The following is a 17,252-nucleotide window of genomic DNA, read 5'->3' as shown; positions in this document are numbered from 1 at the left end:
ACATTGCCATAATAAGAAATACCTCTTTTGTAACATTGGTATAAATAATCTAACTCCAGCTTCATTTTCGCAAAATTTACAAGTAGAAAGTAGGCGTTGTGAAGCATTGCATTTGCCACCGAAAAGTGAATCTTGTAGGAGACTGTAATAGAAGCCTAAGGTAACTTTACTCTATAACAATGACTATGGACGTAATGACCAATATATACTTTAAACAACAAAAAACGAAATTAACTAAAACTATTACTAAACAGCCTAATTTTGTTAAGACTTGACGACAATTGACATTTGAGACTCTAATCTTACGTAAAAGACAGGAGTAATCAGAATAGCACTTTGATGAAAAATTATTCAAAATCACTGTTCGATTAGACAGTATTAATAATGACACTACTACACTTCTATTTCAAACAAATTCTGATGGAGTTGCTGATTTACACAATGCTTCCGTTTCTCAGAAGCAAGGTCATATGGGTATTTTTCAAAAACTACCACGTCACAATACGAATAAAAAACAGTGTTCATGTGGGCACCATAGCCTAGTCCGTCTGCGTATTGGTCCTGGTAAAGGGAAAACTTGGCAAAAGCCAGACCGTGGGTTCAGCCTTGACAAGTTAAGCTGTCAGGCAGCTCCAACTGAATACCATACAAAACAAAAAAAACTTTACGTTTTTCAAAGAAGCATCCGAAGAAAGAAAAACATGGTAATCGTTGTCTTGAAATTTTCTCAATTCTCGATTATTACAGGACTCTCTTCCAGAATTCATATTTCTTCAAGAAAACGTTCAAGCAATTCATGCATGGTTTTTGTCAGATTGTTTTTAACAATCCTACTAGATTCTTGTAAAACGAATTTCCAAAAACAACCTTCTTGGTTTCAGTCATTACTTAAGTAAGAAACTATTACAGGTACAGTTAACTCTCCCTTACTCGATATTCCGTATCTCGATATCGAGTAAGAGAACCATAGTAAAAGTTGGTTCTCATGGCTAACTCGATGGTCCCTTGGATCGCAGTTGCATTGGTTTTGTGTTCTGTAACTCGATACCTCCCTAACTCGATGGTCCCTTCAATATCGAGTAAGGCAGAGATGACTGTACATATGTCAAGTGTTTTATTTCGATTCCAGATTTTTTTTAATTCTTTTTTGATTTATCATGACTTTTACTTCACGTCTCCTATTTTTATCTCGATTTCAAGCAACGATTGCGCTAAGAACTTCGGTGAAACATCAAGAGTTATTCAACAAATTTATTTGCGTTTTCTCAAGTTCTAAAAGTCATTCATAAACTACTTATAGGCATTCTACTAAACAGCTGAAACCATTATTATTTCCAATAAATCTTAAAAACCTTTATAGGAAAAACTATAATTTTACTAAACACTTGACTAAGCCTGATGATTTAATAGTAACTTTTCTACTAGTGCATGTTACAGAACTAATGTGACACAAAAATGTATCATGAAGTGTATCATTGCATTGTAGCATACACGCTCAAAAAATACTATTTAGTTATCAAACGGTGAAAAGATTTAAGAAAAAAAAACTTCGATGAAATAAGTATACTTTGCCCTTCCTCAAAGCCACACCTCAAATTTTCAAGAGCACAAATCTAGAGAACCAAACAACCATTTAAGCTGAAATCTTGATCGATTGATTAGTTAAAAAATCAAGACAAAATTCGTACCGAGCATAATGCAGTGGAAAACGTGTTGCTCACTGCATCGACCATTGCCTACATTTCGGCGTTTGTCGATTCAAACCCACCACGCTTCGAACACTTATCTACCACACATGAAATCAACTCACCTGTTATGATCGCATACTGTGGATGCAGCAAATCAGCCACATCGGCCACGCTCAACGGCTCTTCCGCCGAACTGACACTGGAATTCATGCCCTGCTCTCCGCATATAGCACCATTCCTCTGTGGTCCGAGTTGTTGCTGCTGAACCATCCCCTGTCCCGTGAGGCCACCATTCACACTCGCAGGCACCACGTGCCCTGTGGTTATCAGCGAGCTGCAACTGCCAAACGTGTTCATGTTCAGGTGGTTCCCATTCTGGCACACGTTCTCGATCAGCTTGTTCACGTTGGTGGCATTCTGAAGGTTCTGACTGAGCACTGTCTGCACCGAACTGACCGAAGTAACCGAAGATTGATGCTGGAACAGATGTTGCTGGTGCTGCTGCTGATGATGATGGGCGTGCGCCGAGTGGTAAGATGATGCCGTGCTGCCGCCTCCACCGTTGGCAGATGGCGGGGGAGATTCTGAGGGGGGGGAACCAGAAAAAAAGCGGATTAGTTTTTGATTTTTAATTAGAAATGAAAGCAATTTCCCTCCGAGTGGCGGTAGCAGATATTAGGGGGTGGTTCCCAGCGATCATCGTCGGAGAAGATCGTAAAATCGAGACCGGTTTACTAGCGTAGTAATAGCTTATTTGTTTTTAATTTGAGGGCATGAAGTTTCCTAAACATGACTCGAAACGGATTATGCGAGAAAGGATGGATTGTTCGTGCGAGCAGCAGCGATAGCAGTTCTACTGGAATAAATTGGATTCTTAAGGTGTAACAACTAGCAAAAGTTAGACAATATACGGTCGAAGAAGTATGTAACGCTTAGGTATAGGTATTTGTACGATGTATGAAATCTAGAGCTGGAAAGCAAAAGAATTTTCTTGTGCTAGCAGTGAGCAGCGTTTCTCAATCCATAAGTTGCTTTTGAAGAGATATAGATTCTACTATAAATTTTTTTATTAGTATTAATTTATAGTTGACTGCAATTGAATGCATAATAATTCGATACGTTTGCTTTCCTGGAGACGAACCAGCCACGGGCTGAAAGTCTCGATAATAAAGATAATAATGATAACGTTTGCTTTCAACGGCGTACGGGTGTCCCAGAATAAAACAATATTCGAAAACCCATGATAAACCTTAGAATTAAGAATATGTTTAATATCGTTTAGAGGTTCAGACAGATCGATTTGAGGTGAATATAAAACAGAGTCAAACTTCAAACTTTCAAGTTCACATATCTATAGAACCTGACAACCGTTCGCGTTGAAAATTTAAACGATTGGTTGCTTGTTGGTGATGACTGATATGTCCTCAAAAATGTTTCAAGTATTTCTAGAGTGCATTTGCTATAAAGTGAACATGATTAATCTGTACATGAATTTCGTATAATCGAATAAGAGTGCATTTACTTTAAAAACCTTTATAGTAAATGCCTTCGAAATAAATCACCCGATATCTGTCGGGTCTCTTGGATTGTAGACACCGAACGATAAAGACGTTTTCCCGTGCAAGCTCCGAAAGTCTCTTCAACCGATTTTTAATAGTTTAGAAGTCTTACCGCGTGTAAACCCCCTCTGGTGATTTAATAGTTGAAAGTATAACACCCGACCATATTAATGACCATTCGATCAAATTTTAAACTCAGAGCGTCGTTTGGTTCTCCAGAATAGTGCTCTTGGAAATTCAAAGCTTGGCTCCGTTTCATAATCATCTTAACCCTTCAGTCATCGCGCGGTTTGTCACCGTCAGAACCAGCACGCTGATGCTGTGTACGATAAGCGAGTTTTTTTTCACCACTGTTGTACAAAGTAAGTAAGTAAGCATGATAAGCGAAGAAAAACATCGCCTCTGTATCAGGCAATGATCGGCAATGTTTCGCAAGTTGTGACAGGCTTGATAAATACCAGCAGCGAAAGCGAACCCCAAATAGAGAGCGATGATAAAACATATTTTGTCAAAGTTACCCCACAGCAGAAATTGGACTTTCAATTGGTGGGTGTTCAGGTAGAGTGGACCAAGTGTTTTTCAATGGTTTCGGTAAAACAGCACCCCAGGCACTCGAATTATCAAAATATTTGCATTATTTGCTGTTACAATGGAACTTATCTATTTGATGATACATCTATATCAAAATAGAATAGGAAGAAGCAGAATTGATGGAGTTCTTAACGTATCTTTGGTACGCCAAAAATACCATCTAATTCGGTCTATCTGAACACCGACCAATTATTGCTGTGTGCGTTTGAAATGCAAATATCAAGTGTGGAAACACCAAATGCGATAAGATTTTTCACAAGAAATGCGATGTCAAAGATAAATTTTTCTTGCTAGATCGGCGGTGATTTATATGATAGTTGCTAGGTATCCTTTGATTGTCTGGTGTTACCGCATTTGGACGACGTTTAGTGAAGATTTGCACCTCAAAGGCAAACAGCAATACGCATAAGCATAAGCATTGATGGCCGTACAATTCGTAGTTGCTACTCCGTGATTGGCCAGAATAATCGAAGTTGCACAAGGAACCAACAGATGTAGGGGAGGGTATAGCTTTCCATCTTCAATGTACACTTTCGAGAACCCCAAAAATTATAAAGTCATAACGGCGCCGGCCACGTCCTTACGGTCATCGGGGAAAGGAAGAATAATGAATTGGACATCCATTGTTACTAGAGACCGAGATCACCTCTGCATCTCCATGGTTGTCACAGGAAGGAGTTAGTGGAGATGATTTAAAAGCTACATAATCAGGATTCACCTTGGTAAGTGATGCGATTCATGCAGCCTCAGTTCATGAGATCACTCATAAGACATTAAAGACAACGTGAACCTATTTTAAATCGACATTTTTAATGTCAAACCATTCAAAGTTGTTTCTGTAATGACAAGAAAGAAAACCTATGTCATGTTAAACATGAACAATTTTTAGTCGACACTTTTAGTGACCAACCATTCATATTTTGTTATTTAAATACATAAAGAGTGACATTCCTATCTTTGACATGATACAAATTTGCACCTCAAAGGCAAAAAGCAATATATGAAAAGGCATCGTTCAATTCAAAATAAAATGTTATGCAATCCATCAACTGCAATCGATAGCAGAGATGCCAGTACTTGCTTTAAATATATAACATAAAAATCTTAAAAAACTATAAAAGTTTCCCCGTTTTACGGTACTGTTCTATGGAACATTTTCTTATTTTTCTATTTCCAAAATAAATTCTTATAGGTTTTTCATAGGTTTTCAAGAGTTCTGTTAACAAGAAAATTGAATATAGTTTTTCCTACATACTCCAACGTTCCTACATACCTCCATGGCTAGGCTTACCAGATGGTATTCTTTGAGAAGACATATCCTCCTTTTTGATCATGCGTCTTCCCGTCCACCTTTAAGCTAAAAATATCCTAGTTTTTTAAATTAATCGAATATTCAATTTATCCATTAGTTTTTTGCTTACTGAAATTATTGAGAATTTCTAACTAGGTATATATCAGTCTTGGATACGAATAAAGGATTTATTAATTCGAAACCAGGTGCCTTGCTTAGCCGAGTTGTCAGAGTCCACAGCTACAAAGCAAAGCCATGCTGAAGGTGTCTGGGTGCGATTCCCGGTCGGTCCAGGATCTTTTCGTAATGGAAATTACCTTTACTTCCCTGGGCATAGAGTATTGTCGTACCTGCCACACGATGTACGAATGCGAAAATGGCAACTTTGGCAAAGAAAGCTCTCAGTTAATAACTTTGGAAGTGCTCATAAGAACACTAAGCTGAGAAGCAGGCTCTGCCCCAGTGAGGACGTAATGCCAAGAAGAAAAATTTGAAACCAATGTTAGGCTTGGTGAATTTTCACTTTTTTTCTATACGTTTACAAAATTTAAGTTTTGAAATATGTTTGAATATTTTTGGTTTCTTTTGCTAATTAAAACATGCACTTAAATTATGATTATACATCACAATAATCTTATATTGGGATTATATCAGGGTAAATTTAAAGGATATTAGTTCAGTTGAAAATGGAAAATACAGGTCCATGTATTTTCATATTTAAACAAAAAAAGCTAGAAAAATAAACGTTTCTATGAAAATCTGTCTGGAAAAAGCACACCATCTATTCATCTTTTCAAATACGTTAGAATTAAACAATTAAAGCTTAGGTCTCTAACAGAATACAAGTACATTTTTAGACAAAAATAAATCAAAATTACAAAATGAATTTCCCGTTTACTCAGGAAATCACGAAACAAAATGTTTGCACTTCTTAGAATAAAACAAAAATAAAATTGCTGGAAAATAACTGAAATTTTGTATAAGAAGTATTCGCCTGATCATTGTCATTGTTCTAAGGAAGTCCGCCACTTATATTTTTTCGGTGCAGAAACTTCTATATTTTTGCTTCCCTAAAAGTTGTTTTGTATGATTCATGTTGATTCTTGAACAAATGGTTCAATTATCAGTATTTTCCAAAAGCATGTTTTTTTTTTCATCTAAACATAAAATTTTGTTGAAATATGACATTTTTTTCAATGTCCTCCTTTTTTCAAAACCAGTAAAGCAAAATGTCCTCCTTTTTGAAATATTCTTCTAGTAAGCCTACATGGTCCATACATGGACCTACATGATTCATGAAAATATCGATTTTTGGGACAAAAGAACAAATAGTAACCTTTGATAATGGGCATGTCGACATACGGAGAGGAAATCGAGACCAAAAATCAACCAGGAACACATCGAGATAGGGAGATATCGAGATACAGACGATATCGAGATACGGAGAGTGAAATTGTATGCAGAATGAAGGGACCAAAGAAATCATCGACATAGGGAGAGATATCGATATATAGAACATCGAGATGTGGAGAGTCGATAATAAATCTTCGAGCTGTTTAGTACAATACCTATAAGTAGATGAAAAAACCGAATTTAGTACTATACCATTTAATTCCACTAGAGTTTGTATCCTTTGACAGATACGCGTATTTCGACCTCAACTGTAAGGCCGTCTTCAGTGTCGTGTACTAGATTCGACTTCTAGTACACGACACTGAAGACGGCCTTACAGTTGAGGTAGAAATACGCGTATCTGTCAAAGGATACAAACTCTAGTGGAATTAAATGGTATAGTACTAAATTCGGTTTTTTCATCTACTTGTATAGTCATATTTTAAATCTTAAAAAATCACCTTCCAGTTGCCTGAGCAACCTCTAAATCTTAATATATATTTTGGCTCACACTTCGCTGTTTTTCTTTTTATGTGATTCGAATTGAGAAAAGCACAAAAATTTGTGGTTTTGAGAACTTTCGGAAAAAAAGCCGCACCCTAATGAAGTCAAAGAAATTACAATTACGAAAAGTTCCTGGACCCTCCGCTCGGAAATAGAAGTCGAATACCCAGTGATTCTTCTAAATTTTTCCTAGAATCCTTGATAAAACTCTTGCAAGATTTCTTCTAAGATCATTATGAGCACTTTCGAGTTACAGAAATACATTTTTACTTTCATCAAGTTTTTTATTAGGAATTCATATAGAAAAACGCTTTACAAGATTCCTTAATTTTTACGTGCTTAAATTTCACCAATTTTTTTTTAGTCATTTACGTAAATTTTTTGCTTGGATTTCTCTAGGGATCCGTCCAACAATTTCGCCAGAAATTGTTCCATTAACTATTAGAAGGTTTTTTCTTATATTGTTTTCAATAGTACAACTAAGAATTACTCTAAACACACTTATATGAATTATTCCAGGTATTCCTGTTAAAGCCATGCTACCGAATTTTTCCAAGAATACCTCTTGATCTATCAGAAATATCATATACAATCTTGTTTTTTTTTTTTTTTTTTGAATTTGTTTATCGGCATATCGGTCTATTTTGCTCGAAGTAAGAGGGAGCATGGAGAAGAAAGCAATGACAGCTGTCTTGGTAGTGTCATTCTCAAAACACACCAAGCCGTTCCCATAGGGGACGTTAGCCACAAGGAAGGACGTTTCAAGTAATACTGTTTCATATGGTATGCCCTCTTCAACATCTAATCAAATTTCTCTCGCCGTTCCCTTACGGTATCTATCCATCTAGTATTCATTGCTTTCTTCTCCATGCTCCCTCTTACTTCGAGCAAAATAGACCGATATGCCGATAAACAAATTCAAAATATAATTATCACGGTCGATATCTTTGTATGTAAAATATACAATCTTGGAAAGAAATCGCTTCTTATGTTTTTCTTGGATTCCAACACAAAATGCTCCAGAAACTACTGCAAGGATTTCTCTTAAAAATAAGAATTTACGATAACAATTACTCTAAGGACGTGCTAAAGAATTCCTCAAGAATATTCTACTTCTCAACTTATGTCAACCAAGAAACTTGGAGGCACGATTGTTGTAGGTGCTCTTCTAAGGATTTCTTTAGAAACTCTGAAATGTCTCTAATATCATCAATTTTTGCAGAAATTTCTTCGGTACCTCCGTGTAATACTATAGAATTTGAACCATAGAAGCTTTTTCTGGAATAACTAGAAAATTACTACAAAAAAAGATATTTTTTCAGTGTATATTTTTTCTTGTAATTTTTCTCTAAAATCAATAGATTTGAGTTAGAAATTTTCAAATAAATTGCATGCAAAAACTTATAGGCCATTTTGAAAGGTTATTCTTGAGTTAAAATGGTCGATTTTTTATGACAAACAGTTATTCCCCCATACCAAAAAGAAGTGCAAAATTGAATTCGAAACGAATATTATCAAGCACGATTTTTTTTTTCGACTCGTTTTGGATGGAATACTCTTTCAAAAATATTCTAGAGACAAGTCTACCCAGACTCGGAAAATAGCGATTTATGCTAGGAAACTCGTCAATCAATCAAATTCATGCGCTGTATCTTAAAAATAATGAAAATTACTGTGGACGTAATTCTCGTTTTGACTAAACGACACATGATGTAAGTGATGGAACGACACAAAAACGTGTCGTTGAAGGTGTTTTGAATATAAAATGTAATTTTACTTTTTAAAAAGCACGAAAACCATGAAACTGTGGACGAAATTTTCCGAATCTGACACTAACGTATATAGAATTCGTCACAAATTTACGTCATTTGGCTTGCTTCTTTTATGTGCATCTTTCAACTTTGATTTGTACATTTCACACATGTGTACAAATACAGCCATTCCATGAAAAACCGATCTAGTGGGTCACCGAATTCCGTAGAAATTTGCTATTTTGTTCATTATCCGAAATAAGGATACACGTATTTTTGGATTTTTTTTTAGGGTGATCATTTCCGAAATAAGGTAACCAAAAAAAAATCGCGATTTCGCAAACTTTTTATTTTTTAAATAATTATAACTTTTGAACCACTTGGCCTACTTTCAATTCTTGGACGAAATGAAAGCTAAAGATTTTGACTCTACAAGAAAAATATATATATTTTTTTTACACGAAAAAAGATGGAAAAATTTCCGTTTTTTCGTGTTTTGAACGGGACAAAAGGGGCTATTGCTGTTCTTATTTTTTCTTGAAAGTTCAGAAAATTTTACGTTTACTGTCCAATTTCCAGCGATGTATATTTTTTAGTTTTTGAAATATATATTTTTTTGAAAATCAGTCATTAGACGGGGTTGGTGGTCTAATGGCTATCGCTTCTGCTTTGCAAGCAGGAGGTCGTGGGTTCAATCCCAGGCCCGTCCCTTTCACATATTTGTAACTCTTTTTCTTATAGCTGTCTCTCTCTATCTCTCTGCGTCATTATGGCGCAAACAACATCAGTTCTATCTATCGCTAGAATTGAATATGTCGACTTAACCGCTTACCACAGTGGTATCCATACGGTCGAATACCTCATCCATCACTAACAAAACACTCCTACTTCCAAGGTAGCTGTGGGAAATGCAGGAGATTCTCCGGTTTTCTAGTAACAATGGCTTACTAATTAACATTCCTTCCTCTCCCCGATGGACATAAGGACGTGGCCGGCGCCGTTATCAATCTATAAATATCAAGAGTAGTGTGGTTGTACATTGAAGATGGAAAAAAGCTACAACCCAAGCTTCATCTTAAGTGGTTCTCTGTGCAATATTACTATCCTGATTGATCACGGAGTAGCAACTACGAAGTGTATGTTCCATCAGTTGATCGATTTTTTTTTTGATCGATCGATATTTTTTTTTAGAAAATCGATCATTGTTTTAAGGGCACACGCTGTAGGTTTCAGCGCATTGGATTTTGTATTTGTTTTTTTCAAAATCATAACTTTTGAACAGCTCAACTGATTTTCAATCTTTTTTTACGGAATGAAAGCTTAAGATTTCAACTTTTCAGAAAAAATATAAAACCCTGAAAAAAAAAATTTACATGAAAAAATATAAAAAAAATTCTAAAAACACAGAAATTTTTATATTTTTGAACGTAAGAAAAAAATATTCAGGGATCCATATTTTTTGAAAAGTTGAAATCTTAAGCTTTCATTCCATAAAAAAAGATTGGAAATCAGTTGAGCTGTTCAAAAGTTATGATTTTGAAAAAAAAAAATACAAAATCCAATGCGCTGAAACCTACAGCGTGTGCCCTTAAAACAATGACTGATTAAAAAAAAATATATATTTCAAAAACTAAAAAACATACATCGCTGAAAATTGGACAGTAAACGTAAAATTTTCTGAACTTTCAAGAAAAAATGAGAACAGCAATAGCGCTATTCAAAAGTTATGATTTTTTTTTATTATAAAAATCTAATGCGCTGAGACCTACAGTATGCCAATAAAAAATGACTGATTTTTTTATTTTCAAAAAAATGTATCTCAAAAACTAAAAATCATACATCGTCTATACTTTACAATGTTATAATTCCTTAGGCTGGAATAGTCTAAGTACAGTAAATTCGTACTAGGAAAATTAAAAAGGCATACTTTTTTTTGTGGAGCTACCTGTTTCACCCCGGGAAAAATCGAACTTCAGTTTCCCTAGGTATAACTTTTTTTTCTACGAAAATACTTCCAATTCGTTGTATTCTTTCCTCTATTGATAGGAAAATCTTCTAGTCATATATGGAAATTAGAACATTTTTCCCGTATATTTCGACGATTTTCCCCATTAAACTTCAACTTGTATGGCCTCCACTTAGAAATTCCTTACAGACTAACAGTAGCTTCGAATGAACAAGTCACATAACTTAAGATTTTTGCTTTTTTTTCATATAAAAATGGGCCATTTTGATGAAGCCACTAATGAAGCTTGAGAACCTCAAGCCTTTTCCACATTATATCGTTTGAGAACCGATATCAAACAAACAAACCGCCTTTTCATCCTCATACTACGACGGGGCACGAGTTGTGGGGCTCTGCTCGCACCCCAAGTAATAAAAATGAGATAATTGGCTTACTTCCCTACTGACTGAGCCAAGCGTACACTTGCTCGACTGATGGTTTGCCATTATCAAAGCGTGGCGGTTGGATAATTCGCCTCTGGGTATGATACGTATAATGTGCGATTCTTCAGGAAAGGTAGTGTGATATCATACAAATAAAAATGTTGGAGCTAGACATGCGAGAAGCAAATAGACCATTCATCTTGCGATCTCGATCGTTATCGTGATATCTTGCATGATACAGAGCCACTCCCTACTGCTCTATAAATATCAATCTCCGACTGACGATGCCGAGATCTGGTGAAGCTTTTCTTCTTCATTGCTCAATTGATTCGTGCATGACACCGATACATTTTAAATCATTATCAAATCGTTGAAAAAAAGGAAATTAAAGTCCAGTATGTGGAGGATTGTAAGCACGCATATTGAACCTCAGTGAACAGCAAATTAGGCGAATAATTAAACAGCTACTGGGCTTGAGGAAGATCCATTTTGAATGAAAACCGTACAAATCTGTTGGAAATGGGTTGCTTTTCAATTCGATGGGTTACAATAGAAAAATTGAAGCTTGAATAGGTGGATATTATCGTTAAAAGAAGTTTCCAATCAATGAAGAAAACTAAAACAGTTAATTACACATTACACAGTCATTGAATTATATCAAGTAGATTATAATAATAATATAATATAATATTAGAAGGAAAAGTGGATTACTCAAGTCTATACTATACATAAATTTAACGAAAGTTTGCTTGTCTCTTGATTTGCCTCCACCCCGAAATACACTACTATCGACTTAATGTATTTCAGTTATATCAATTGTTATGACAAACAAAAATACATATACTATTCATAGTATTTTCAATGTAAAAACGAATGATTCGAAAATGGAAAAGAATTAACCCTAATTTGTGACGAAATATGGAAATTTAAATTATAGGCTTATGTATCCCATTTTTTGGGTGAAATGGCTATTTTTTAGATGCTACGATCGTTTGTTTGAAACAAATAATGGCTTAGCCAATTCTCAAGGAATTTCTACGAAACTTTTGTTCAGGATTCTTCAAGAGCTCAACCAGTAATGTCTCTAAGAATATCAACAGAAAAAAAAACATTCGTAATTTGTGTGCAGATCAACGTGTGATACATACTATAAACCCGTTCACTAACAAAAAAAATGTTACAGCCTTCAACAGTGCTATGTGGTCATATTTATGCCAGAACGCTGACGTAGATAATTCCAGTGCTGTGCAAGCAATCGACAAACACCGTGAATACAACAGTCCCAATCAAAAGAACAATAATTCAAAATCTATGCGCGGAATTCACCGCAGGAAGTCCCCAGCAGCAAACTCACCGTTCGGAAGCAGCCATCATCCATGTTTAGAAAGCTAAACAAACTACTCTCACTCTCAATGCCAATGTCGTCATAAAAGGTGCAAAGCACACCCATCATCGTAGTAGGCAGTTAGACGAGTCGTCTAGTCACCGTGCCAAATTCAACCAAGCAGGCGAAGATAACAAAATCTGAAGATACCTCTTCTATGCGGCATGACGCTGCCAGTGTACAAGACACCAGATCTACCGACCGGTCCACCACACAGCTTCCATTCAAACGGTATTTACACGGATCGGTAGTTCGGGTCTTGTCACACTTCACGGTGTGTTTAAAACCATCATTAACGAAACATTGATGAGTGCGCATCGTACCTTCGTGCTGTGCGTACACGAATTCTCTCTGCTCTTGGAAGTTTTCTTAAAAAACTACCTAAAGCAATAAAACAGTACTTTTCAGTGCTACAAAAACATTACTTTTCAGTGCTAAAATTAAAATCGGTACTTTTCAGTGCTACTAAAACAGTACTTTTCAGTACTATTTTTTCTACTATTGATCCCTTTACGATCCTTGTTTGGACCCGTGCCTTCGATTTTTCGTTGGACCCGTTGGCGAAAGCTAGCGGTGGTAATCCTTCTTGGACACCGTCTTGGGAAAAAAACCTCTCGAAGGTCACGTCTTCTTTCGTTTATTAACTAAACATGGTATCAACAACAAACAAAAGGAAGGGTGAATCTCTGAATTCACTACTTCCTTCCAAAAAAGTGGGTTTTAAAACTGTCACTACACGTGGCAAGAATGGAAGAAAGGACGTTTCCCCGGAATGCGAACTTTCTTCCAAGGGTGAAATGAATAATTGTATCGAAATGAGCAATCAGTTCGATGCTCTAGACAAATTTTCCGAACACCAAATCGAAGCAGCCTCTAGCCCAGGCTCTTTGATTCAAGTGAGGAAGCAAAGAGTGCCGCCTATCGTGGTCAGTTGTTCCGAATTTGGGGTATTTAGGCATGAGATCTTGAACTCCATCAGGGGAATCAAGGTTTCCTTCCAAATCGCAAAGAAAGGAGACTGTCGCGTTTTGCCGGAAACTCTTAAAGATCGTGAACTTCTTCTCAAACATCTTGAAGAGAAGAAGCACAAATTTTTTACTTATGACGACAAAACTGAACGTTTGTTCAAAGTTGTCTTGAAAGGTCTCTCAAGTGACTATAAGTCACCTGAAGAGATCAAAAATGGAATAAATGATTTACTTGGATTTTCCCCAGTCCAAGTAATCATTATGAAAAATAGAACCCAATCTGGCATTGTTCGGAAAGGGCTTTCTCAAGAATATTATTTAGTTCACTTTAACAAAAAAGAATTAAATAATATTAAAGCTTTAGAAAAAGCAAAACTTTTGTTTGATGTCCGTGTGACATGGGAACATTTCCAGAAACCTGGAGGAAATTACCAGAACCCCACTCAGTGCCGTCGGTGCCAAAAGTGGGGTCATGGTACAAAAAATTGTCGCATGGATGCTAAATGCTAATTTCCGGGGGTTCTTCTCACGCCAAAGACGTCTGTCCAGTGAAGGAAGATACCACCAAATTCATATGCTGTAATTGCGGGGCTAACCATAAGTCCAATTTTTGGAATTGTCCTTCACGCAAAAGGGTCATTGAGGCTCGTGCCAGGCAGATGAAAGACAATATCCGTTACGATAACGGTCGTTTCCGGAATTTGCCTAGTAGAGTATCGAACAATGCTCATTTTTCAGTTAACGATCGCTTGATCATGAATCATACCCATCAGGAAGATCATAATCATGCTCATTCACAAACTAATTTTAATCCGTCGGGTAGCCGTTCGAATCTTACAATTTCGAATGTATCTACCCACGGTAAATCCTTTGCCGATATCGTAGCAGGAAATTCGAACTCCTCCCCTGCTCGATCCATGGGTACCCATTCTACTTGTTTCAAATCTAATGGAAAAAACCCTACCGCCACAGGTAACTCCGCTTCTTCGTCTACCGGAAATTCCAATGGGAAATCACATGACATGTCTGCCTCTGATTTCAATTTTCTAACTGAACATTTGAATCTAATAATTGATGCAATGTTCAAAGCCACCACTATGACTGAAGCAGTCCAAGTAGGTGTAAAATTTACAAATCAAATTGTTATTGGATTACGTTTTTCTAATGGATCCAAATAATAATTTAAATATTTTAAATTGGAATGCTCGTTCTCTGAATGGTAAAGAGGACGAGCTGTTTAACACTTGTCCGCCTAAGATATTCGTCACTTACAGCCTCAAAATCAGTTGGAACGCTAAATTCAACCCACTATATCTCGGCTGTCCTAAGCCCGATTTACAAAATTTTGGCACCTACAGAAATGTATGGGCTTCTAAATTCATGTCAGATTTTTGAAATATTTTTGGGAACTACTGTTTGATTTGTAGTACTTAAAACACCGGAGCAAGTCCTAAAAAAATTTCTAACCGGCGGTAATTTGTAGATAACTTAGAATTTATCGCGATAACCTATAGATTTTTTTATTGTATGATGATCGTTTTAGTGTAATCTAACAATTGGCATTGAATTTTTGATTGTTAGCCGTTCAAAGAACTACAATATATTCACAAAACTGCGTAGAATACAGAAAATTACATTTTCAATTATAACTTGAAATTTATCGCGATGACCCAAATATTGTATGATCTTAAAATATACTCATATTAGAGGCCATTAAATTTGCAGAACACTGATAATAAATTTCTGTTGGAAAAACTACAATATTTTCACAAAATAGTGAAAAATACAGGAAAATACAGGTTTTCTACAGTAATTTCATGTTTATCGCAATGAGTCATCAGTTTTATAATTTTAAACTCTTTGTGTGTTCATGAGAAACAAATTTCCTGAAAATCGTTGATCGCTGTTTGTTCAAAGAACTACAATATATTCACAAAACTGCGTAGAATACACGAAAAAATACATTTTCATCTATAATTTGAAATTTATCGCTATGACCCAAACGTTTTATGATCTTAAAATATACTCATATTTAAGGCCATCAAATTTGCAGAACACTGATAATGAATTTCTGTTGGAAAAACTACAATATTTTCACAAAATAGTGGAAAAGGCAGAAAATACAGGTTTTCTACAATAATTTCATGTTTATCGCAATGACTCATCAGTTTTATAATTTTAATCTCTTTGTATGTTCATGAGAAATAAATTTTCTGAACATCGTTGATAGTTGTTTGTTCAAAGAACTACAATACTTTCACAAAATCTTGTATTGTAATTTTCTGTATTAAATTCTGAAATTTCTTCTACAATTTATTGGTTGTCTCTAGACCTTATCAATTTAAAGACAATGCTTCAATTGTGAGATATAAAAATAAACATATTTTAAAACATTTTTTATGTTTTTCAAAGAACGACAACTTTTTTGCAAAACTGTGAATAATATCGGAAAAATACGATCCTAACAACAGTTTGAATTTTTTTGCAATGATCCATGGTTTTTTTTTTTTTTAAATATTCTCATATTTAGGGTTGTCAAGTTTGCACAACATAATCGATGAAATTGTATTGAAAGAACTACAATATTTTCACAAATCATCGTATAATACAAAAATATTCTGTTGCTACCGAAGTTTGAACATATTAGTGTGCTCGAAAATCATGTATAATACAGAAACATATAAAATTTCATCTGTAATTTTGAAATTGCTGCATTTTCTTATAATCTCCACGGTTTAAAATTTTTCAGATTCATATATAAATTGATAGAACGTATCAAACATCGAAAAGAAAAAAATATCGAATTATTTATTCTTTCGGAAGAGAATAATTCTTCCAAGATTATTTCGTTCTCTTCCAATTCCCACCTTTCGACGTTTTGTCAGCCAAATGCAAATAACTGATTGCCTCCAGACCATATAATTTTAAGGGTTGGGAGCATAATTATATATAAAAGTAAATATATCTACAGAACATTTTTGGTGATTTCTGAAGAACTAAAACATATACACAAAACTGAGGAAAATACCAGAAAAGTTAGATCGTTATAACAACCTGAAATTGACCACAATGTTCCATGGATTTTATGATTTGAAAATGTTAAATAAAATGTTATCATTTAGAGTTAGTAAGCTTGTATAAATTAACCGATGAAATTTCGTTAGAAAACTTCGATATTTTCACAAAATACTATGTAATACAAGAATATACTATTTCTGCTCTTGTTTCATATTATTCAAGATGACTAATTGATTTTATTATTCGAAACCGTATTAAGTTTTGAAAAAAAAAAAAACAAACTTTCTCAACAATTATAATGGCTATTTGCTCTAAGAACTAACAATATTTTCAGAAAATCACGAAAAATACAGAACAGTCTATGACCATGGTTGCGTTTTCATAGTAGTTGTGTTTACGATTTGAAATTTTCTCAACGTAATAAATATAAAAAATAGAGCAGTTATTATTTCTGTTTTCAAAGCACGTCAAACAGTTTACAAAATTGGTTATATAACAATTTCTATTTATTGATAATATTTGCACAAATCATATCTATGTATTATTATGTATTATAACAGAAATGGGGCCCAGATAGCCGTAGCGGTAAACGCGCAGCTATTCAGCAAGACCAAGCTGAGGGTCGTGGGTTCGAATCCCACCGGTCGAGGATCTTTTCGGGTTGGAAATTTTCTCGACATCCCAGGGCATAGAGTATCTTCGTACCTGCCACACGATA

The 17,252-nt window shown here is 35.2% G+C and overlaps 1 protein-coding gene across 1 annotated transcript in view; it reads right to left on the bottom strand.

Annotated features, from left to right (window-relative positions):
• Positions 1-17,252, bottom strand: part of LOC5576746 (guanine nucleotide exchange factor DBS) — a 457,969-nt gene that overhangs the window by 399,064 nt on the left and 41,653 nt on the right. The window contains exon 2 of the mRNA XM_021839979.1: positions 1,811-2,272. Within this exon, the coding sequence (XP_021695671.1) occupies positions 1,811-2,272 (462 nt within the window). The remainder of the gene's footprint in view (positions 1-1,810; positions 2,273-17,252) is intronic.

Source organism: Aedes aegypti, chromosome 2, assembly GCF_002204515.2.
Source record: "Aedes aegypti strain LVP_AGWG chromosome 2, AaegL5.0 Primary Assembly, whole genome shotgun sequence".
Lineage (NCBI taxonomy): Eukaryota > Metazoa > Arthropoda > Insecta > Diptera > Culicidae > Aedes > Aedes aegypti.
The sequence above is the reverse complement of the archived record's forward strand: the minus strand, read 5'-3'. Positions and strand labels throughout refer to the sequence as shown.